Source organism: Ictidomys tridecemlineatus, chromosome 2, assembly GCF_052094955.1.
Source record: "Ictidomys tridecemlineatus isolate mIctTri1 chromosome 2, mIctTri1.hap1, whole genome shotgun sequence".
Lineage (NCBI taxonomy): Eukaryota > Metazoa > Chordata > Mammalia > Rodentia > Sciuridae > Ictidomys > Ictidomys tridecemlineatus.
Genome location: NC_135478.1, coordinates 129,330,562 through 129,352,993, shown reverse-complemented (window position 1 = coordinate 129,352,993; position 22,432 = coordinate 129,330,562). Strand labels below are relative to the sequence as shown.

The 22,432-nt window shown below is 39.4% G+C and overlaps 1 protein-coding gene across 4 annotated transcripts; it reads left to right on the top strand.

Moving 5' to 3' along the window:
- Positions 1-1,345: 1,345 nt before the first annotated feature.
- On the top strand, positions 1,346-22,196 carry C2H7orf57 (chromosome 2 C7orf57 homolog). 4 transcript variants are annotated; one of them, XM_040291932.2, is made up of 9 exons: positions 1,347-1,499; positions 2,117-2,189; positions 5,599-5,784; positions 8,371-8,479; positions 9,840-9,996; positions 12,959-13,056; positions 14,421-14,593; positions 15,657-15,671; positions 21,180-22,196. In XM_040291932.2, exons 2-9 carry the CDS (start codon positions 2,135-2,137, stop codon positions 21,224-21,226), a joined length of 840 nt encoding a protein of 279 aa, XP_040147866.2. In that variant the 5' UTR covers positions 1,347-1,499; positions 2,117-2,134; the 3' UTR covers positions 21,227-22,196. The 4 variants fall into 4 exon arrangements, with proteins under 4 accessions (XP_021577905.2, XP_040147866.2, XP_040147865.2 ...); XM_040291930.2 differs by having other exon boundaries at positions 1,348-1,499; positions 14,373-14,593; XM_021722230.3 differs by lacking the exon at positions 15,657-15,671 and having other exon boundaries at positions 1,346-1,499.
- The last annotated feature ends 236 nt before the right edge of the window (positions 22,197-22,432 follow it).

Genomic DNA, 22,432 nt, shown 5'->3' with positions numbered 1-22,432 from the left:
ATATATTAGGTCAGAGTTAGGATTAATTCCTTCCACAAAAATTATCTTCTATTTACCCATTTCCTATATTACCAGCCTTCTATTAGATTTATAAAGGCTACACTTGAGTAACAGAAGCAGTACTTTGTTTAGTTTAAGTGGTTCAATAATCACCATTATAAAATGCTTTGATTTAAAAAAAATTCAAGGGCTGGGGATATAGCTCAGTTGGTAGAGTGCTTGCCTAGCATGCACAAGACCCTGGGTTCAATCCCCAGCACCAAAAAAAAAAAAAAAAAAAAACTTCAATAAGAGAAAATCAAGTCTACTTACAGTTGCCTCAGCTGTGGTAACCTTTCTATGAAGGTTCTAATAGTATATCCTTAACTTTCCCAAGGGGTTAACCCTGGGAAATTACCCCACCATCTGGCCCAGGTGGGCATGAAGCTTTCTGACTAAGTGTCTCCTCCCTACCTCTGCCAAAGCTACTGTTGCCCACTGACTTCATCAAGCACTTGTCAGATAATTTCCATTCTTGTGAAGCATAATTCCTAATATAATTATTGGGGTTTCTGTGAACCTTAATCCAGCAAAGGTTCACTATTAAAGTCAAGGGTTTGAAACTGTAAACACTATACTGTAGAAATATAGTTAAGAACTTTTTAAAGAGATTCCTGGGCTTACAAAACAGGAATATTCCCCAAAAATGAAGGTATAAGGAAGAACATTTACATGATAATTTTACCACTAATAGGCAACTGGCAGACATGTCTATTTGCTGAGTTTTACCAAGTATGCATTTCTCTCTCTCTCTCTCTGTCTCTCTCTCTCTCTCTCTCTGTCTCTCTCTCTCTCTCTCTGTCTCTCTCTCTCTCTGTCTCTCTCTCTCTCTGTCTCTCTGTCTCTCTCTCTCTCTCTCTCTCTCTCTCTCTCTCTCTTGCACTAAATAAGCAAGAGACTTAGTAAGCAAATTCTTTCTAAATTCTTTTGTTAGATGCAACATTACTCTCTCATTTGCCTGGTAAAGGTTTATCTATTGAAGTTTTTTTCTTAAGGTCAGTTACCCTTGCTTGGCGAGCGTGGCAGAAATTCCTAGTTTTTCTGGACCACTGTGCAGTTTTTGGACTACTGTGCAGTAACTGGGGTTCCAGTGGGTGGGTGGGGCGGTGTGACACGAGGAGGTCCTAAGCCCGGCCCCGCCCCGCCCCACCACGCTTCCTCACACCACGCCCTAGCCCCAATGAGACCCCTCCCCAAGCTCCAGACGGTTGACAGGTGGCGCCTGCGCTCTGCCCAGGTCCTGATTGGCCTACTGGCACTCCTCAGGTTTTCCCTATTGGCCGGTGGCACTCTTACTGCACCTGTGGGTTGGCTGCTGGACGTTGTCCTGGCAACGAGGGGCTGTTGTGGTTTCCCGCCGCGCTGGGAGTTTCGGGTTGGTTCCCGCCCACCCGCTCGCCGCACACAAAATTTAGTCCAGAGTGCAGTAGGCAGCAGCCAAGGAGACCCTGAGCGGACAGGTGAGCCTGATCGGCGGGGGTGGAGACCACCGCGGGACCTTGGTGCAGTCCCAAGTCCTACAGCCTTTGATTATCTGTGGTATACCTAATATGTACTTGCTGAGTACTGGGAGTGCAAGTTCTCCTTGTTGTGATGGTTCCTTGATCTTGCTGTTTATCCGCACGACCTGCCCCCTTCTGTACGCCCGGCATGCATTCACGTGCCTGGCTGCTTGTGTCCCGACTGTATAACCTATATGATGTGCCCCTGCTGTGTTGTGTATCCAGTGTGGACTGAACCTTGCTGGGTGTTTGGCGTGCGTTTATACCTGCTGTGTATCCTGCATGGATGTACAAGCACTTGTGTGTTGTGAGGCATCTTCAGGCATAAGAGGTGGAGGTGGGCAGGACTTGCTAAATGGAGTGGGGTGGGCAACACTTGCTAAATGGAGTGGGGTGGGCAACTTTGTAGATGCAGCTACCAGGGAGTCAGGCCAGCAGCGAATCCTGGGAGCTGCATCTGTAGAGTGTCCCCTGTCCCCCACCCCACCCCGACCCCGCATCTAGCAAGTTCTACCCGCCTCCAACTTTTGTGCCTGAAGATGCCTCACAAGTGCGTTATCTGTCTCTTCCCGCAGCGCTCTCTTCTTCTGGCCATGAGGAACACCAGCAAGGAGGTGCAGGGTGTCTCACACCGCTATGCTCCCTGTGGTGAGTTGTTCAGATGGTGGAGGTCGGGAGCTAGACATAATGCTTGAACATTTCTTTGTAATAGTTAACCCTGTATAAATCTCACGTTGTTTTCCTGAATGTCGACTAGGGAACATCCCCCGCCCCCCAGTTGTATTTCCCAGGTATTTTATTGACTTCTAAAACCCTAACCAAATTAAATATTTCTTGTTTTAAGTGGCTGGATGCAGAAAACAAGTATTCAGTGGAGGTTCATGGCTTATGTACCAGGGGATGAAGTTGAGAAGGGAAGGAAGAAGTCTTGGGATGCTGTCTTCTTTTTGTTTTTACTCCACTTTATTTTGGAAGGAAGAGAACAGAGAAGAGAGTACAGGTGTTCAGATGTATGGGACAAGTTGGAGCAGTTCTTATATGGTCAGAAAGGAAACAAAGGCCCTTCATATAAAAGAACCTCTAGGTCTGATTGTTACCACTATTGGCAACCCAGGCCATGCTGTGTGTTGGAGGAGAAGGGCATGGATTCTTAGACAGCCTTCTCCTGGAGCTCTTTCTCCCCCATCCCTTTGTGTATGTGGGACAGGTGGTGACTCTTGGTTTTTACTTATTTGAGCCCTTTCTCTCTGAGCTCCTCCTTTGCATTCATTTATAAATGGATTATAGTTCAGTGCTTGCCCAAGCTTCCAGTAATGAGAAGGTAGAAGATACACTGTTCTCTGTGGATTAATTAGTAATCAAACAGAGAGAGGAAAAATAAAGCAAGAATCAAATATTCTCTCTCCAAGAGAGGAAATCTTTGAGCTGAACCTGATCAGAGCATGAAGCTGCTAAATTCTTATTTTTAATTACTAGATTGATTTTCTGTGATCTTTTGTGTAATTCTTTAAGGCTTTCCCAATGTTTCTTCAATTTTCAAAACCTTATAGTATTGATTTAGCTGTTAAATGTCCTTTAGATACTTAAAAGATTTTCTATGTTAAATATCATTCATTTTTATGCAGTGAACCCAGCTTTAGTAGATATTGGATGTCTAAGCTATCAAGCTTTAAAGGATGATAACTTCTTGTTTCCAGGCCCTGAGTGAATTGATTGATTCGTACTATTTCCTATGTATGACTGTTAAGGTTTGTCCCAGTGACATAATCAATAGGATATCTACCTATATATGGAGAAAGGGAGTCTTATTTTAAAGAACTGGCTCAAACAATTATGCAGCAATAAGATGAAATCTGCAGGGCAGGCTGGGAGTTAAAAAATCCATCTGAGGCAAAAGGCCTCTTCCTCAGAGGATCTCATTCTTCTCCTTAAGACTTTTAAATAATTGGATGGAGCTCACCCATATTGTGGAGGATCATCTACTTTACTCAAAGTCCACTGATTTATTTTATTTTATTTTGGTACCAGGAATTAAACCCAGAGGCACTTGGCCACTGAGCCACGTCAACATCCTTTCATTTATTTGTTTTTTAAATTTTGAGACAAGGTCTCACGAAGTTGCTTAGGGCCTTACTAAGTTGCTGAGGCTGGCTTTGAATTCCCACACAGTCACTTCTGCCTCAGCCGCCGAGTTTCTAGGATTACAGAAGTGCACTACTATCTCTGGCTTCTCTAGTGATTTAAATGTTATTTTTATATAAATATACCTTAATTGAAGGTATATGATATACCTTAATTGAAACATCTAGAATAATGCTGAACCAATATCTGGGTACTATGTTACAGTCACACTGATACAAAAAGTTTGCCTCACATCTGTCATGAACTGGGTATTGTCTTAATGTCATGAATTTTGTCACAGTACAGTCTGATAAGTGCTATCAAATATACTCTGTCACTATGCCACAAAGAATTTGGATCTTTTGTATATTGTATTTTTCCTAGATTTTGTTTATAAACTTTTTAATCAGTTGTGAGGATTTTTTTTCTTACATTTGGGCATCTGAATAATCAACTTTGAATGCAAAGAAGTACCTAAAATCACCTACAGTCTTGATGCCCCAGACTTCTTCTCTCTGTAAGGTCATAAATAAGCACTAACAACCCCAGGTCCTGAGATTTTGCCAACCTCCCCAGCTATTTACAGAAGCTCCTCCATCTATTCTCCATGGAGCCTTATAGGCAAGCCTATGGGGTCTGCTCTGGATGCCATCAGCTCAAGGCTCAGGCAGCCTCCTTACTTCTCTGGGTCATGCCCACAGAGTTCCTGTCCCTTTCTGTGTTGAACTCATGTCACAGTGCAGAGGAAGAACAGAGGGCAAGCTCTCTCATTTTCCTGTCCTTCCCACTCCCTGCACTATTTTGCCTGCGTCACAGTAAAAGCCACATGATCTATACTCATCCAACTTAGTCTTTCCCAAAGGAAAGTCCTTAGGAATATCAGGCCTGAGAAGGTTTTCTAGAATATGTGTTTGTTCTGGTGAAATGATTCCCTCATTGCCTCCTTTCCCTCTTTAATACTTATCCAGGCCTCTGATACCTTTTCCTGCCCACTGTGGCCTCCGGCACAGTGAAGCCAGCTGAGGGGCTTGTGTGGAAATGGGTTGCTGACTCCAAAACAACAGTTTGCAGTCTGCTGCCAGGGTGGTGGAAGGGAGCCAGGCAGGAGCTGCCATCACAGGTGTTCATTTCATGAGGCTTCTTTAACCCCCTTGCTTGCCTTCCTGCTCTTGTAAAATTGGTAAACATGTTTAATCAGACTGTTGTTCCTGTGACTGAATTTATACTTCAGTATTTTTAACATATTAAGTTTATCAAATGTTGGTCAACATTTTACCACATACTTCATAGACTTACCTGTAATGTTTTGTGTGAACTAAAATTTTTAAGGATTGCATACTTCCAACATAACTAGGAATACGCTTAAGTCTTCATTTTATGTAGGTGAGAGATTGGGACAGACAGACAGGCTTGGATACCTGTCTAGGAAGCTAGCACACCAGTGGAAGAAACTGGGGCTCTTTGGGAGGAAGGTCAAACCACATCAGAGAAACAGGACTGGCAGGGCTGAGTAGGAGGTGCTTTTTCTTCTCTTGGCAAGAGTGGTTGGCATATTATTATTATCATTATTTTGCAGTTCTGGGTATTGAACCCAGGGGTGCTCTACCACTAACCTATGTCCACTGATATTTTTATTTTCTATTTTGAGACAGAAAGGCCCAGACTGATCTCAAACTTCCAATCCTCCTGCCTCAGCCTCCTAAGTCTCTGGGATTATTGCACCTGGGCTGGTGGTTGACATTCTTTTCGTCTCTGGGGACTTAATTGTCCTCCTGGTCCCAGGTGTTCAGAGAGGGCTCATGTGCTCTGCTCTTCATGTGTGCTGCCCTGACTGCTTGGTCTGCACAGTCTCAGAGGGGACTGGTGCCCTTCCCTGATGCCAGCATCCTCCTACAACCCACACTTAACAGTGAAGCTCTGCTTCCCTCCTGTCTAGATTGGTATTACCACCTGCCCACCAAACGCTCTGAGAAGGCTGTGGATGTCCCACCAGCGTCCCAGATCCCAGGACTCAGTAATCTGGAAGAATCACACAATGGGAACATACCTGGGACTAGGAAGTACTGGATAAAAGAAACGGATTCAGAATATGTGAAGCTTGCAAAACAAGGTGGCAGACCTGGTAAGCCCTCTGCATGCTCAGTGGCTTTGTGAGCAGGGTAGGGGTGTTATAATTTCATCCATACAAAAATATATAAAATATATTTACTATAAAACCATAACTTTTGCCCAAGGCCTTTAGAAGTTTAGACTCACTGAGTAGGTTGAAGATGTGTATAATCTCCAGGGGGAAATGGTTTTTGTGATGTTAGACTGAAAAGACGTTGGATTCACACAATTGGTTATGTATTCACACAATTGGTTTTTTTTTTTCTGAGTGTTACCTTTGGAATCATTATTTCCATCGCCCCACCCCCTTTTATTTTGTTATTTCGAGGAGAATCTCAGGAAGTTGCGCATTTCAAGAGATCTACTTTTGCCCTGTAATGTCCCTTGTTTGATTCAACCAATTCCTGGCTAATTTGTGAAAAGTTTTTGTTTTTTTTTTCTTGCTTATTGTCATTTCCTCTATCCTTATTAAAAATAGATTTTAAATAATGAAGACAACCAACATGTTTCAATGGTAATGTTGATGAAAGTCAATTTTAATGCAAGATTTAATTGAAAAAGTTTTGATTGAATATTTGAAAGCTGAGGCATATTGAGTTCAGTAGAAATCACTGATCAGGGGGTTCAGGGAACATCTCCCACTGCTAGCCTTTGGGATAAGTGGCAATGACAAGTACTAAACTTTTCTTTTTTCCCCTTTGCCTGCTATCATCCCTACAGAGAATGTCATAGGGATAATGAAAAACAAAATGGCCACATCTGTGCTGCTTTAACATTAAAAAGTCCATAACAACCCATTTACCTGACTACGCCTAAAGTAGGTAGAAGACCTAGACACTACCTTCCCCTGCCATTGGTTGACAGAACACTAGTGGGATAACTGGCAAAATTGGAATAAGTTCTGTAAATTAGATAAAAGTATTGCATCAATACTGCCTCAATCACCTTTGCAACACTCTGACAAAATCCCTGAGATAAACAACTGGGGAGGAGGAAAGGTGGATTTTAGCTCACAGTTTCAGGAGTTGCCATGCATGGTCACTTGGCCCATTTGTTTTGGGGACTGTGAGGCAGTACATCATGATGGAAGCACATGGTATAAAACGATGCTTATTTCATTGTGGCCACCAAGCAGAAAGAGAAAAGGGGCTACTTCCCAATGTTACCTTTAGGAACTCACCACCAATGACCTACTTCATCCAGCTAGGCCCTACCTCCTAAAATTTTCATTGCCTCCCAGTAGCACCATGAGCTGGAGTCCAAGTCTTCAACACATGAGTTTTTGGGGAACATTTAAAATTCAAATTATAACAAATAGCAATATTCTCAGTTTGATCATCATGCTGTGATTATGTAAGGACTGTCTTTTTGAAACATCCACTGAAACTGAGGATGAAGGGGAATGCTGTCTGCAACAGATTACCCAACAGTTCAGTAATCACAATGATATTTTTGGTAGTGGAGGTTAAACCCAAAGATTCTTTACCACGAGGCTATATACAAGTCCTTTTTATATTTGATTTTAAGATAGAGTCTCACTGAATTGCTGAGAGTCTTCCTAAGTTGCTAAGACTGTCCTTGAACTTGTGATTCTTGTGCCTCAGTCTTCTTGAGTTTCTGGGATTATAGGCAAGTTTTTTATTTTGTTATTACAAGGGGTTTTTTATTTTGTTATTGCCCCATAATGATAATAATGATGATGATGATTAAAACATAGATAAAGAAAATGATCAAGCAAATGTGATAAAATGAAGTGAAGGTCAGAGGAGGAACCCATACTATTGTAACTTTTCTACAAGTCTGAAATATTTAACAATAAAAATTTTAAAGTGAAAAATGGGAGATTAAAAATTTCTTACTGAGATTATTAAATCAAGACATTTTCTCTGCTGTCACGGGTATTATTATTATCATTTTGCTGTTGGTATTATCTGGCAAAATCAGTTCTTCCCACCAGAAGCCTTTTCATAGCAGCAGAGGGGAGGGATACAAGCTAGAAAGTCAGCTGGTGAGTCAGGAACCAACCTGAGTCTCGGAGAAGGAGCCTTGAGATTTTTCCCCTTCAGATTGGCTAGAAAAGCCAAGATAAATTCCCCAGGGACTACCCACCTGGAAACCTGAAGAGGAGGGGTTCTTCTGGAAATAGTTGTATTGGGTGGAGGGAGGAGTCAAGGACAGCCTGACAATGATAAAAAAGGCCATCTAGGCTTGGATTGTTCTAGGCTCAGAGAATGGCCTGGGAGTAACTGAGGTAGGGGAGCAGCAAGCACAGCTTCTGGGGACCTAAGGAGAGTAGTGATGATATTGGCATAGGTGCCTGCTCAGGACCAGGAGATCTTTCCAGATCCTTGAGGAAAAGAGAGATGGGGTAAGGGGTTCACATGGGTCATCCCTATCTGAATGTGAAACTGGACCCTTTGGACCTTCACTTGTTAGCCCATGTAGAGGCAGGTGGGGGGGTCAGGAATGCTCTGGTAGCCCCCAGTCCTGAGGCAACCTCAGGGTGATGGCACAGTTCCTTTTGTTACACTTCCACTGGTTGTGCCTTCTATTGTGTGAGCAACAGGCCCACACGCAACCCTGTCTCATTCTTTTTGAGATCTGCTGAAGCATTTTGCCCCTGGCACGAGGCAAGGCTCCCCGGTGGCCTATGCCCTACCCGACTGGTACATCCACCACAGCAAGCCACCCACGGCCCACCAGCATGAGTGAGTATCTTGAAGCACCCACATTTTTTTAATTGAAAAAATAGTCCGATTTGTATTTTTATTTAAAAATATAAATATCTAATACTGATAGCAAGTGTGTGATATCACAGGTCCAGGTACTATTTTTCAATAGCTAGCTCTTTAGGGAATATAGCAGAGTTGTCAGAAAACCAAAGTTGGGGAATGGAGCATCTTGTGTCCCCTTTGAGGTGTGGGTCTTTGGCTGCTTATTGGTAAATAGCTTCAGATTTTCTGTTTTCTGACATATGGAATATCCCCATGTCTGTTGGCTACAGAAACAGCAGCCTGTCTAAAGCTTTCTGATACAGATGAAATACACTAGATACAGCTAGAAATGGAGGTACATCTAAGTTTCTATAATGATTATAGAATTGTAGGGAGCTGTTGTCCGTTCCCCACAATGTTTGAAATGAATTCCTGTTTCTGTTATGTAAACTTGACCCTCCAAACCACCTCTCTTGGACTGAGAGGAAACATGAAAAATCATTCTGGTGTTTTGTTTCTATTTTCCTTGTAAGATAGGACCACCATAGACATGCTTCTAAGCTATTATCTGATGTCATCTGACTGAGGGTTCTGTTCATGGTCACAGAGTGATTTTTGTGTTCAGGATTCTGATTTTCCTGTTTTTGTTGTGTTTTGTTTGTTGTTTGTTTGGATAGGTAAAAAGAACACATAAAATTTATGCCATGCCTAAGGCATGGGAACATTAGACTTCTCCCATTTTAAAAAATGAATATGCTGTTTGCCTGACTTGCATAAGGTCCTGGGTTTGATCCCCCCAACTCCTGCCACACACATACAAGAATAATCTGTACTAAGTTCAGTAGGAAAAATGAATGAGACACTGTAAAACAGAAAGGGGAGCAGAGAACTTTGGAGATGACTCTTCCGGGTATGGTGTCAGTGAGGGAAGATCAGTTTAAGTTTAAATTTAAATTTAAATACATACATTAAAAATGACTGTCCAACAAAAAAAATATTATCTTAATTATAATGTTAAGTGGTAAATGTTTAGGGATGTTCAGCTCTTTGAAAAGGACAAAATAGTAGATGCTATTCTAAAAGAAATAATTATAAGTTATCTGCTTTATAAATTCGTATTTTAATATACCCTTTTTTAGTCACATGAGACTGATTTCTGAGTTGACCTCCTGATCATGTGGGGCTGTCCTGCATGGGTTTATTCAGCATGAGCAGAATGGAGGGAAACCATCTGTGTCTTTGAGGAAGATGGATGATTCTTATATAAAGAGTGGGAAAGGGGTTGGGAAGAGAAGAGAGAGGGAATGAAATGGTGCTAGGTACCAGGCCATAAGTGTCTCTTCTGTTCCTGCAGAGTTCCTGTGGTCTCCATGCCAGACTACATGGTGTATGAAGAATTCAACCCTGGTCAGGCCAACAGTAACTATGAATCCAGAAGAGGGCCCTTTGACTTTGACATGAAAACGGTTTGGCAAAGAGAGGCCGAGGAACTAGAAAAGGAGAAGAAAAAGGTGCCCTCATAAATAGGTGGCATCTGCATCTGCTTTGTTTCCATGTCTCCCTGAGTAATTAAGGAATGAACTTGTTAGCTCCTGCCAGTGTGTCTTAAGATGCCCATAACATTGTTCTTGTACTCAGAATTTTAAGTTTCATTCTACTAAAAAGGCAAGCGTGACACTGTTGTCGTTTTCTTTTTGTAAATGTTGATTTTATAGGTGAGGTTACTTTTTACTAAGTGTTTTTCAACCAGTTAATACATATGTAGGGGAAATATGGCATAGCACTATGATTTAGTACATGTAGGAAGGATATCTTGCTCCTGATATCTTTGCACTTTAAGTCTTTAAGTTGAATTTTTTTTTTCCTGGAATTTCCTCACTAGTAATAAAGTAAGAGAAAAGGAATTCTTTTTTTCTGTATAAACTCCCAGGGGTGTATTTGATTACAAAGGGGAGACAGATCTCTGAACTGAAGACTTCTTAGGAAATTTGCATTTTTTGAATGTGCAAATATTTACAAAGTGGTAATCAATTTCCAAGACAGGTTTGCAGGTTGTCTTATAAAAGAGTAATTTTGGAGACTTGTCTCCTAATACTCTATATTCAGTACTTAGTATTTTTATCTATTCCTTTTAGATATACATGACAATAGAGTATATTTTGACATATTATACATATAATATATGGAGTATAATATTCAAATTAGGATCCCATTTTGTGGTTGTTATGTGATGTGGAGTTTCACTGGTCACATACTCATATATGAACAGAAGAAAGTTATGTCCAATTCATTCTACTGTCTTTCCTATTCCCTTCCTCAATCTCCCTTCCCTTATTCCCCTTTGTCTACTCCAATGAACTTCCTGCATTATGTGTTAGCATCGGCATATCAGAGAGATTGAGTTGGTTGATTGGTGGTTGAGATCTCTTGATAGAAGCCTGTCTGGTCTCCTGGCTTCCTCTTGGGTGCCTCCAGGGTCTCCAGGGACCACAGTCAGGCCCCTAGCACCATTGAGGGCTTGACACTGCTATTAGCATCAAGGTCTGAAATTAGTCTCAGTGCTTGAGACATTGGGATTTATGAGTGAAACGATGAAGTTTGTATTAAATATGGCAATACTGTTTTGATACTGAGAACGAGAGCCAACACCATTGTTATTTGAGTACCGGGGAAACTAGGTGTATCTTAGGCACATCCTACTGATTTCCAGGCCTCACTTATCAGTATCCTGGTATATAGAGGACCCTCAGTTTATTTGGAGACTTGAGTGGCTGAGTACAAAGTACAGCATGAGTTGGCTGCAATGGGCCGCTTGTTTATTCTTCAAGCCATCCCCAGTGTTCCACTGTCATTTTGGCTTTGGGCCATTAGCATGTGTATGAAAGTGGAATGGACTCTTAGGGATCAGGCCTGTTTCTCAGTGGTATTTAAGTGACCAGTTACACTGAGCTGAAATCTTGAGCACATGGATGTTAACCACGGTTAAGTACAGAGCTAGAGAAATTTTGAAACAGTAAATGCTGCATCGCTGACAAATTAAATGGGGTTATTTATTTAGTAACCCCTTTAAAAAATTGTGCTGAGGGCTACACAAATGCCTGAAGCCAATCTGTCTTCCCTTGCCTAGCATGCTGAGGAGTTATGATGTCCAAGAATTCAAGACTGACACTGAATAGGTAACAGCTGAAGGCATGTGGTATTGGGTAACTCAGGCATGAGCCACATCGGAGAAGGGCCCAGACTGCCTCAGCAAGATCACATCATCCTCACTTAGGACAAAGATTACCTAGGTGTATTTATTAGGCTAAGGTGGGGGAGTTCTTTGATTTGATTTTCTTCTTGTATCTTGCAAGTCCTTTTGGCAAAGGTACAGTGAAAACTTGAACCTGAGAAGTATCACAACACTGAACTAGCAGGTTGTACTTGAATTTCCTCCTGCCACTCTGAAGCCTGTCATCTATGTACTAGGAAAGATTATGGGATGCAGCACTTTCCACAACCATGCCCTGACCCCTCCCTCAGCATGTGGAAGATGCTTGAGAGTATTTAGGGCAAATAGGCTACTGGTTGTTAGTCAGAACTCAAAGGATCTTGCTCACTTGCTGGGTGATTAGAAGGGTTTTGTTAGCATCTTTTCTTCTTGTAAATTCTGATATACTTCCATGGGTTTTGCTTGCTTTTTTTTTTTCTGTTCCTACTACCACTTATATCTGTTTTAAAAAATAAGATACAAATTGAATGCAGGTCCCTGTTTGTATAGTACTGTTGGATAAGTTTTGACTAATGTATGCGTTGTGTGAACACCACAGCCATTGAGCTATAGAGCAGTCTGTCACCACCCGAGTTTCTCAGCCCCTTTTTCATCAACACATCATGACTCCTAACCCTGGCAGGCAATGATCCGTTTTTTTAGTGTTATGTAGTCCTTGACACCTGGCTCTGCCACCTGCCATGTGGCCTTATACATTTGCGATGCAGCCAAACTGTTAGGAGTGTCTGAGCCTGGTTCCTCTGTATTGTGGAGAGGTGTTTCATTATGGGCCATTTGTACTATATTATGGTGCAATTTGTCCATTGACCTATCAATGGACATTCAGGTCTCTTGCAGTTCTTGGTGATTAATTACTAAAACCGCTGTGAACCTTGGCATGCATGGCTTTTGTGGGAACATATGTTCCAATTTCCTCTGGAAGTTCCATCTGGATGGGACCTCTCATAGAGCCTCCAGCATTTCCCAATAAGTTGTTAATCATTTCATTCTTGAGTAGATGGCATCTTTACTGGAATGCAAAATGCCTTGTCCCTTTTACAAAGCCCTTTTGTTGAATGGGATTATTGTTGGGTTACATTTCATTGTAACTAAATCTATTAAATAGTTACCGCATTGAAAGGCTAGTCCTATACAGTTTGTTTGTTTGCTACTCTTGGTGAATTTTCATCTCTTGACTTGGGGATTTGTGTTTCTGTATACAGGTGAGGCTGCCAGCCATTAACTCAAAATATCCAAGCAAAACGGGGACCCCGCTTGGCCCTAAAGACACTGCTGGAAGCAGACTGTCTTTCCCTCCCATGTAAGTGCTCAAACTATGCTGACAGATCTGTAAATGAGATTTGGAGTTGCTCTTCCCACTTCTGTCCAAGCATGACAATGACAACATCCAGACAACTTCCTGCAGTCCAGCCCTCAAGGCTCTGACCCAGCCTCGCCTTCTCCCCACAGCTGTGCTTTCATTTCTTCCTGACATTGATTTTGCAACTTTGAGCGCATGTCTTCCCTTCTGCATTGTTTGCTGTGCAAGTTTGCATTTTGGGCCACTCATCTTTGCACACTCATGCTGCTTATCTTGATGTTTTCTGTCACCAAGACCTTAACCCAGAGGTTTGTGCCTGTGAGCATCTCTGTGTTCAGCTGGAGGGTACATTAGGCATGCTGCCATCTGTTGATCTTCCGGCTGGAAAGGGAAACTCTGAGGCCTCTGTGTCTCTTCCCTTTCCCAGAATTCTGGTACACAGCTAAAATAGATGTCATTAATTGCCTGACTAATTCTTCAAATAGCTCTCATCCAATGGGGGGAAAACCAGTTATATTAATTATTACTGTAATAAATGCCATAAGACTGGGAGGGAGAGAAAGAAAAAAAAGACATATATATGTAAATATGGAAAGGGGTGGAGAGGGAGAAAAACCATTAGAATAATACTCTTGACAATGAAGTGATTTATAAGTAAGAAACTTGAGGCTCATAGGGAAGAGGTATTTTTGCACTCATCACCTGCTTGAGTTGAACACTCATGCAGCCTCCACCACATCAACTGCCCTGATCCATGGAGCTCTGGCAGCTGGTGAAAGTCTAAATGAACAGTGACAAATGATAGGAGATAAAGCCATGTCAAAATGGTGGCAGATAATCTTTAATAAGGACAAGAGAGAACTAATTAAGAAAAAAAAATCATTATTTATAGGTGTGATAATTCTGAGCAATCCATTGTGGATTAACAGTGGTGTTTTTGAAGATTTCCCTGTCAAATATTTGAATGATTATTAACTTGTAATTGGCTAACAGCAAGAACAGTTTTGGAAACTGGAATAAACATATTCTCACCCATGTACAAGGGATACTTTTAAAATATGATTTTTATCCTTAAAAATGGAGAAGGAGATCAGAGACAGACAAAGGGAGACATACCCAGAGAGATAAAGATAGAGATGGGAGAGTCAGAAAAAAGAGAGAGAGAGAAGGAATGGAAGAGAGAACGCTCAAGAGCTCCCTTATGCTTTAAGAGCTAGTTAGGCAGCTGACTTATTATCAGTGTGTTCCCTGAATACTGTTTCTGGTTTTTTCATTAACCTTTGTAATTAAGTTTAACATTCATTTTTCTTTTTGAGGCCTGGTCAAAAAACCAGTTCCCCAACAAACTTTTCCAAACTTATTAGCAATGGCTATAAAGATGAATGGTTACAGCAGCAGCGAGCTGATTCCGACAAGAAGACGCCAAAGATGTCCAGGTCCTCAGTGTCATCTCAGTCCACCCAGGACCCAGAAGGGTCCCAGGATACAGAGACACCCCAGGATCCAGAGGCTCCTGAAGGCTCTGAGAAAGCTCAAGGTGAGGTGCACCCGGCAAGTGGTATGTCCTGCAGATTTTCATTAATTGGGGTGGCAGCAGGCAACTTTCTTATCTCACGTTGCATCTCATAATGGAAAATAAGTAATTGAGAAATTATGTTTCAAAACCACAGGAATATTAAGGTTACAGATAAACATAAGGAAAATACGAGCAAAGCTAATATGTAAGAAAAACCCATGACTTCTGGGGCTTCACATTTTTTTTTTCATTAGAAATTTTGATATTCCATGTAGGGTAACAAACACTTAATATATAAAATAATATCAATGTTAGTCTCCTGAATCCAAACAGTTATGGTCCTACAATGCTGGTCTTTGACATAAACAGCCAGTCTTCTTCAAGATTGCTTCTCAGAAAGCCCTTTATTTCTCAAAAAGAATGTCAAATTCAAACTCAAAAATTTGAAATTGCTCCATTATCAGCATGTCTTAAGTTTTGAATAATTTAGAACTTTCTCTGTAATTAGATGTTCAAAACACTATCTTAATTTTTGCTTTTTAAGAGTCACTGGGAGAATTAGTCTCATTTTCTTGGATGTGTGCACCTTAAAGCCTGTCGAGTATTATGCTTTTTTTCCATGGCTCTGTTAATTATTGACCACTTGCCCCTGGGCTTATTAGTTTGTTTTTGGGTCTTTATTTCTTTAATTAGGAGGAAGAAGGCATGTCACGTCTGCTCAGGCATTTGAAGGATTTGAAGGGCTTGTTCCAATTTTTTTTTTTTTTTTTTTTTTTTTTTTTTTTTTTTTGTGAGCAGCTCTCTGCATGGCTTTCCACAGCCAGTTCCTGGCTGCTTTGGTGGAGGGACATCTGCCAATTAACAGGCTCACTCTCTCCTTTATCCTGATGGAGGAGATGAGTAACAAGTTTGCACAAAATGTGGTTTCAAAGTGCCCTTTTGAACTTTACTAAGTTGATGGTGTTTTATGACTTACTGTTGTTTTAAGTAACACAGTCTTTTACTAATTCTTCAAATAATTAAGAGTTACTTTAATTCTTGGACTTTCCCATTAAACTGAAAAATGATTTATTCTTTATTGCAGAGTCTTCTCCTCCAAGTGAGTATTTATAGAGAAATGGATCTGCACTGAAATGCAAAGAGTTTTACCCAAAAGAATCAATGGGCAGAGAGTTCTTAAATCTGAGACTGCAGCCTCTGAGCAGCCTTCAGAAGCCTTCTCCAAACTGCATGTATTCTGACTCCAAAAGCCTGTGCCATATATACTTTTGAAATATGCAATCTGTTATCATTAACTGGTCACCTTGCTGTGCAGCAGATTTCTAGAATTTATTTCTTCTAACTAAAACTTGACACACTTTGACCAACATCTCTCTATTCTTTATCAAATACTTCCAATACCCTAGCTCCAGCCTCTGATAGCCATCTTTCTCCTTTTCTGCTTCTAAGTTTAACATTTTTAGATTCTACACGTGAGATCATATAGTCTTTGTCTGTGCTTGGCTTATTTTACTTAGCATCATGTCCTCCAGGTACATTCATGTTGTCACAAATAACAGAATTATCTCTGGGTATGGCTGAATAGTATTCGATTGTGTATGTATGCCATTTTTTTCTTTATCTGGTCATCTGTTGATGACACTTAGGTTGATTCCATATCTTGGTTACTGTGAACAATGATGCACTAAAAATGGGAGTTAGATATTTCTCTGATATACTTATTTCAGCTCCTTTGGATATATATATATAAGCAGTGGTGAGATGGCTGTTTCATGTGGTAGATCTATTTTTGGTTTCTTGAGGAACCTCTATACTGTTTTCTTTAATGGATGTACTAATTTACAGTCCCATCAACAGGATGCAAAGATCTTTTCTTCTCCACATCCTTGCCAACATTTTTCTTTCATTTTCTTTTAACCAACCATTCTGTCCAATATGGAATGACATTTCATTGTGATTTTAACCTTCATTTCCCTGATGATAATGATGTTGAAAATTTTTTCACATGCCTCGTGGCCATTTGTATGTCTTCTTTAGAACAAAATATCTGTCGGGTCTTTTGCCTGCCCATTTTTTATTTTGATATTAATTACTTATCACATGTATGGTTTCCAAACATAATCTCCTACTATATGGGCTGTATTTTCATTTTGCTTATTGGTTCGTTTGCAGTCCATATGTTTTTAGTTGGGTGTGATCTTATTTGTTCTTGTTGCCTGTGCTTTTGGTGTTCTATATACACAGTCATTGCCAAGACTAATATTTGGAAGATTCTCCCCTGTATTTCTTCTATTTACTTTTATAGTTCAGGCCTTTGATTTAAGACTTCAATCTAGCTTGAGATGATTTTTATATATGGTGTGAAGTGAGGGTTCAATTTCCATTCTATTGAATGTAGGTATCTAGTATTCCCAACAACATTTAATGAAGCAACTGTCCTTTTCCCACTGTACATTCTTGTTACATTTGTTAAAAATCAGTTGACTTTAAATGTATGGGTTTGTTTGGAGGTTCTATCCTATTCTGTTGTTCTACATGTCAATTTTTGTACCAGTACCATGCTGTTTTTATTACTCTAGCTTTGTAATATATTTTGAAATCAGGTTGCACATTGCTTCCAGCTTTGTTCTTTTTGCTCAAGATTGCTTTGGCTATTCGTGGTCTTTTATGGTTCTATATGAATTTGAGAGTTTCTCTTTTTGTTTCTGTGAAAAATGTCATTGGAATTTTGATAGGGATTTCATTGAATCTGTAGATACTTCTGAACAGGATGGACATTTTAACAATATTAATTTCTATAATCAATGAATATGGAATATCTTTCCATGTATTTGTATCTTAATTTCTTTCATCAATGACTTAAAGTTTTCAGTGTATAAGCTTTACATCTCTTTGATTAAATTTAATCCCAAGTAACTTTCTGATGTTGCTGAGAATCAGATTGATTTGTTAGTTTCTTTTTTGGATAGTTCTTTGTTAAATGTATAGAATGCTACTGATTTTGGGATGTTGATTTTGCATTCTGCAAGTTTAATATATTCTTTAATCAGTTATAACAGATTTTTTTTCATGTTGTCCTTTGGGGTTTTCTATAAATAAGATTATATTGTCAGCAAAGTTTAACTACTTTCTTTCCAACTTAGATGAATTTTATCTATTTTTCTTGCCTAATTGTCTAGTTAGGATGTCTAGTACAATAATGAATAGAAGTAATGAGATTGGGTGTCCTTGCCTCATTCCTTATCTTAGAGGAAAAACTTCCACCTTTTTTACTATTTAGTATGATGTTAGTTAAGAACTTGTCATATATGCATCTACTATCTTGAAGAACAGTCCTTTTATAATTAATCTGTTGAGAGTTTTTATCAGATCACAATGTTGAATTTTATCAAATATATTTTCTATGTCTGTTGAGGAGATCACATAGTTTTCTTCTTCTTCTTCTTCTTTTATTATTATTATTATTATTATTATTATAGTTTTGTAGTTACAATGTATTTGGGTTCATCCTGACAAACTTATACATGCATGGAAATCTCTTTCAGTTCATGATTCCCCCCATTTCCTTTCTCCCTTTTCCCTCCCATTCTCTCTCCCCTCTCCAATTCCCCTTCCTCTACTCTGATAGACTTCCTTTCACTCATCTATTAATTTGTGTTTGATTGTTTTATGTTTTTTTTTTTGGTACCAAAGTTTGAACCCAGGAGCTTTTAACCACTGAGCCATATCCCCAACCCTTTTTTATATTTTATTTAGAGACAGCATCTCACTGAGTTGCTTAGGACCTCAGGAAGTTGCTGAGGCTGGCTTTGAATTAGGAACCGCCTGCTCAGTCTCCTGAGCCGCTGGGCTTACAGGCTCAGATTGCTGTGACCAGTGATTTAATTGGGTCTTTATGTTATCATATCCTTCCCTTCTCCTTTCCTTTATTTTACTCTAGCTTCTACATATGAGAGAAAACATTGGATCTCTGAGTTTCTGATTTTAACTAATTTCACTTAGCATTATATTCTCCATTTCCATACATTTCCCAGCAAATGCCATAATTTTGTTCTTTTTTATAGCTGAGTAGAACTCCATTGTACATATACCACAATTTCTTATTCCATTCACCTATTGATGGGCATCTGGGTTGATTTCATAATTCAGCTATTGTAAATTATGCTGCTATTAATGTGGCTATATCTCTGTGGTATGCTGAGATCATAGTGTTCATCCTTTATTACATCAATGTGGTAAATCACATTTATTGATTTGTGTGTTTTGAATCATTCTTGAATCCCAGGGATAAATCTGTTTGAAAATAATGTAGATATCTTTAATGTGCTGCTCATTTTAGCTTGCTTGTAATTTTGATGAGGGTTTTTGTATCTTTGTTCATCAGGGATATTCACCTGTAATTTTCTTGTAATATCTTTGTCTGGCTTTAGTATGAGGTAGTGTGGATCTCATAAAATGTTTTTTTTGGAGGGGGCGGGTGGGGGTTTGGTGCCAGGGATTGAACTCAGGAACACATGACCACTCAGCCACATTTCCAGCCCTATTTTGTATTTTATTTAGAGGCAGAGTCTTGCTGAGTTGCTTAGGACCTTGCTAAGTTGCTGAGGCTGGCTTTGAACTCAAGATCCTCCTGTCATAGCCTCCTGAGCTGCTGGGATTACAGGCATGTACCTCTGTGCCCAGCTTCATAAAATGTTTTGAAAGTGTTTTCTCCCCCTACTTTTTTGGAGGAGTTTAATAAGAATTGAAATTTGAATATTTTATAGAATTCAGCAGTAAAGTCATCAGGTCCTGGACTTTCCTGTGATGGAGACTTATTATTACAGATATAAAGGATTCAGTCTCCTTCCTCATTATTAATCTGTTCAGGTTTTCTTTTTCTTCATGATTCAATCCTGATAGGTTTTAAGTTTGCAGGAATTTCCCCATCCCTTCTGGGTTGTCCAATTTGTTAGTAATTGTTCATAAGTCATCTCATGTGTTTCTGTGGTATCAATGTAACGTGTCCTCTTTCATATTGTTTTTTTTCTTTTGGCACCAGGGATCGAAATCAGAGGGACTTAACCACTAAGCCACATCTCCAGCCTTTTTATTTAAAATTTTTTAATTTTTTTTTTTATTTTGAGGCAGAGTCTTACTAAGTTTCTTAGGGCCTCACTAAGTTGCTGAGGCTGACTTTGAATTTGCAATCCTTCTGCCTCAGGCTCCTGAGCCACTTGGATTAAAGGCCTGTGCCACCGCACCCAGTTTCTCTTTCATTTCTGGTTTTATTTGAGTCTTCTATTTTTTTCTTGGTCTAGTTAAATATTTGCAGTTTGCTTTCAGAAAATTAACTCTCAGCTTTATTGGTCTTTTCTATTGTTTTTTAAGTATCTATTTCATTTATTCCTGTCTGATCATTATTCCTTTCATCTGTAAACTTTGGAATATCCCCCCCCCCCACACACATACACCCAGTTTAGAAATACACACGTAGTGACTGCAGAGGTTCACCTGCATGGAATATGTTAGGGTGAATGGTTTTGAGTAGATAAAATTTTCTTCCTTACTAACAAAATACAGTCAAAGGATTACCACTCAGCATTGGTATAAGTTTATCAAGTTTCTGTCAGGAAATACATCATTTAGGTATTAAGTAACCCATGGGCTACGTTAGCAACATTAGCTGTTTGGTTCCAGAGAGATATTTAACCATTCAAAATTAACAAAATTCACAATAAACAGCCAAGTGCCTATAATCTGAGAAAAGTGCTTGGTGGATGTGAGCAAGGAGGGCTGCACCATGGAAATCCAGCCCCCTCCCTCCCCCTGTGCTGGGCCTGATGGGGGCCACATTCTCTGTCACTCAAATTGCCTTTTTATTTCTGCCACTTCCTGACTTCTTCTGTTTCCTACTTCTCCCCTGTCCACTGTGGTTTAAACTTTATAAACAACATTATCCAAACCAGATGGTGCCTTTTTCCTTCTGGCTAGAAAAATGCTCCACTTTGAGCTCCTGCCATAACTTTCTGGAAATAAATCTGGTCCAGGCTTCTTATTAATGTTTTCTTCCTTCCAGGGGACACAAGGTGATTATTGTTACTTTACCCCTGTACCTGCATAAATGCTGTGTTGTGTCAGAAAGGTGACCTTTAGGTTACACGGATTCGGCTTTATACTTTGGCAGGCTTGCTCACATTTGTGAAGGGACATGAGATTTGGAAGAGAGGGGCAGAGGCTGCATAGAGTCTACTTTCCAGCTGAGGAAAAGGCACATGACTTAAGTGCAGTCGCCTTCCTGAGGCTGTGCTCACGCTGTTCAGTTCTGCTCAGCATGTTGGTACCAGAATCTCTCCAGCATGGACGAGCATGACTCAGAAAGTAAATGTCATTCATGGGGCACTTTGTCCTTTTCTCCCAGTGCCAAAGTTGTTTTCTCATGTTTTCCATGTACAACTGGTCCTGGGAAGTAAGACTCTGTGCTAATTTTTGTGTAAACTTTGGGTTCAGTTCTCATGAACAGGTACAGAAATGTTACTTTCTTTTATTTTAAATTAATAAGTGATTTTTAAAAAAATGTATTTAAAACATTACCTTTGTCTACTCATGTATTTACTTTGTGTTGCAGGCCCAGAAGCATCTCCAGCTGCATCGACACCAGCAGAGCTCAAATAAACCTAGGTGTAATTTTTACAATGACATTTTTAGTAGCTAACTATAATACAAATCAGGGCTGTATTTATAAGGCTCCCATTTGTATATTATTAATATAGATTTTTACAGAACAATTCATCTTGTAGCATATTTGGCATTGCTGTGGCATAGACGGTGGAAGCGTTGGTTTTTGTTTCTTGCCTTTCTCTAGGGTGTTAAACACATGGTCAGTAAATACAACCATGGCCTCTATTACCCTTTCCCTTGTTGGCCTGGTAACATCCCAATGTCTTGGGACTAATCACACCTCCTGTGTGCCCCGTGGTGGGATGGAATTTCTATGAGATTTTGAACTAAAAGATCAACAGAATAAGCTTCAAGAATCTTCTGTTCTTTGTTCTTTGTAGGAATACTCTTCCTGTTACAAAACAAAATTCCAGAATATGGTGATATCTTTTAGATTTTAAAAAGATTTTATTATACCTTGATGTTTTAAGAACTTAATATAAAACATTGTAACATTTGCTAGTCTTAAATTTTTGCTAATACTTTCAGAATAAACTGAAGTCCATTATATTAAACACTTATTATTTTGTATCATCTAGGAAAAAATATATATTTAATTTTAATATGTAATTTAGTAGGTATAACAAAAACTTTTTAAGAATCAAGATTGTTGTTTTATAAATGTTGTTGTTCATATAGCATTAAAAATATAGTTTTATATTTTTGACATTTAATTCATTGACTGAATAAGTTTTGACAGGAAAGTTTTTAGGAAGCCAATGAGGTCACAGATATTTTAGCTTCTTTTCCCAGAATTAACTTATCATGCATTTGCTCAGCTAAAATTTGTTTTAAATTAAATTAACTGGCCTACATGAGCACTTATATCTATATTGTTTGATCAAACTTATGGTAGTATGGGGGAATATATGCAATATGTAAGAATGTGAATGGCTGTATGTATTGAATAAAAACAATATACCAATATAGTAAGTTTTTTCCTTTTTTTCTCCCCTTTCCTCCTCTTTCTTTTTTTACCTAATTCCTACATCATTCCTACACATTGTCACCTTAATGAGAAAAATCATGAGAAACAGCCAAAGTATAGAACTCTTTAGTTCTTTTTTTAGGTTATTATAGTAACAGAAACCTGAGGCTTACGAAAAGAGAAGATAAAATTTAGAGAAAGAACTACTGATCAAATCTTGACCTCACCTAGAA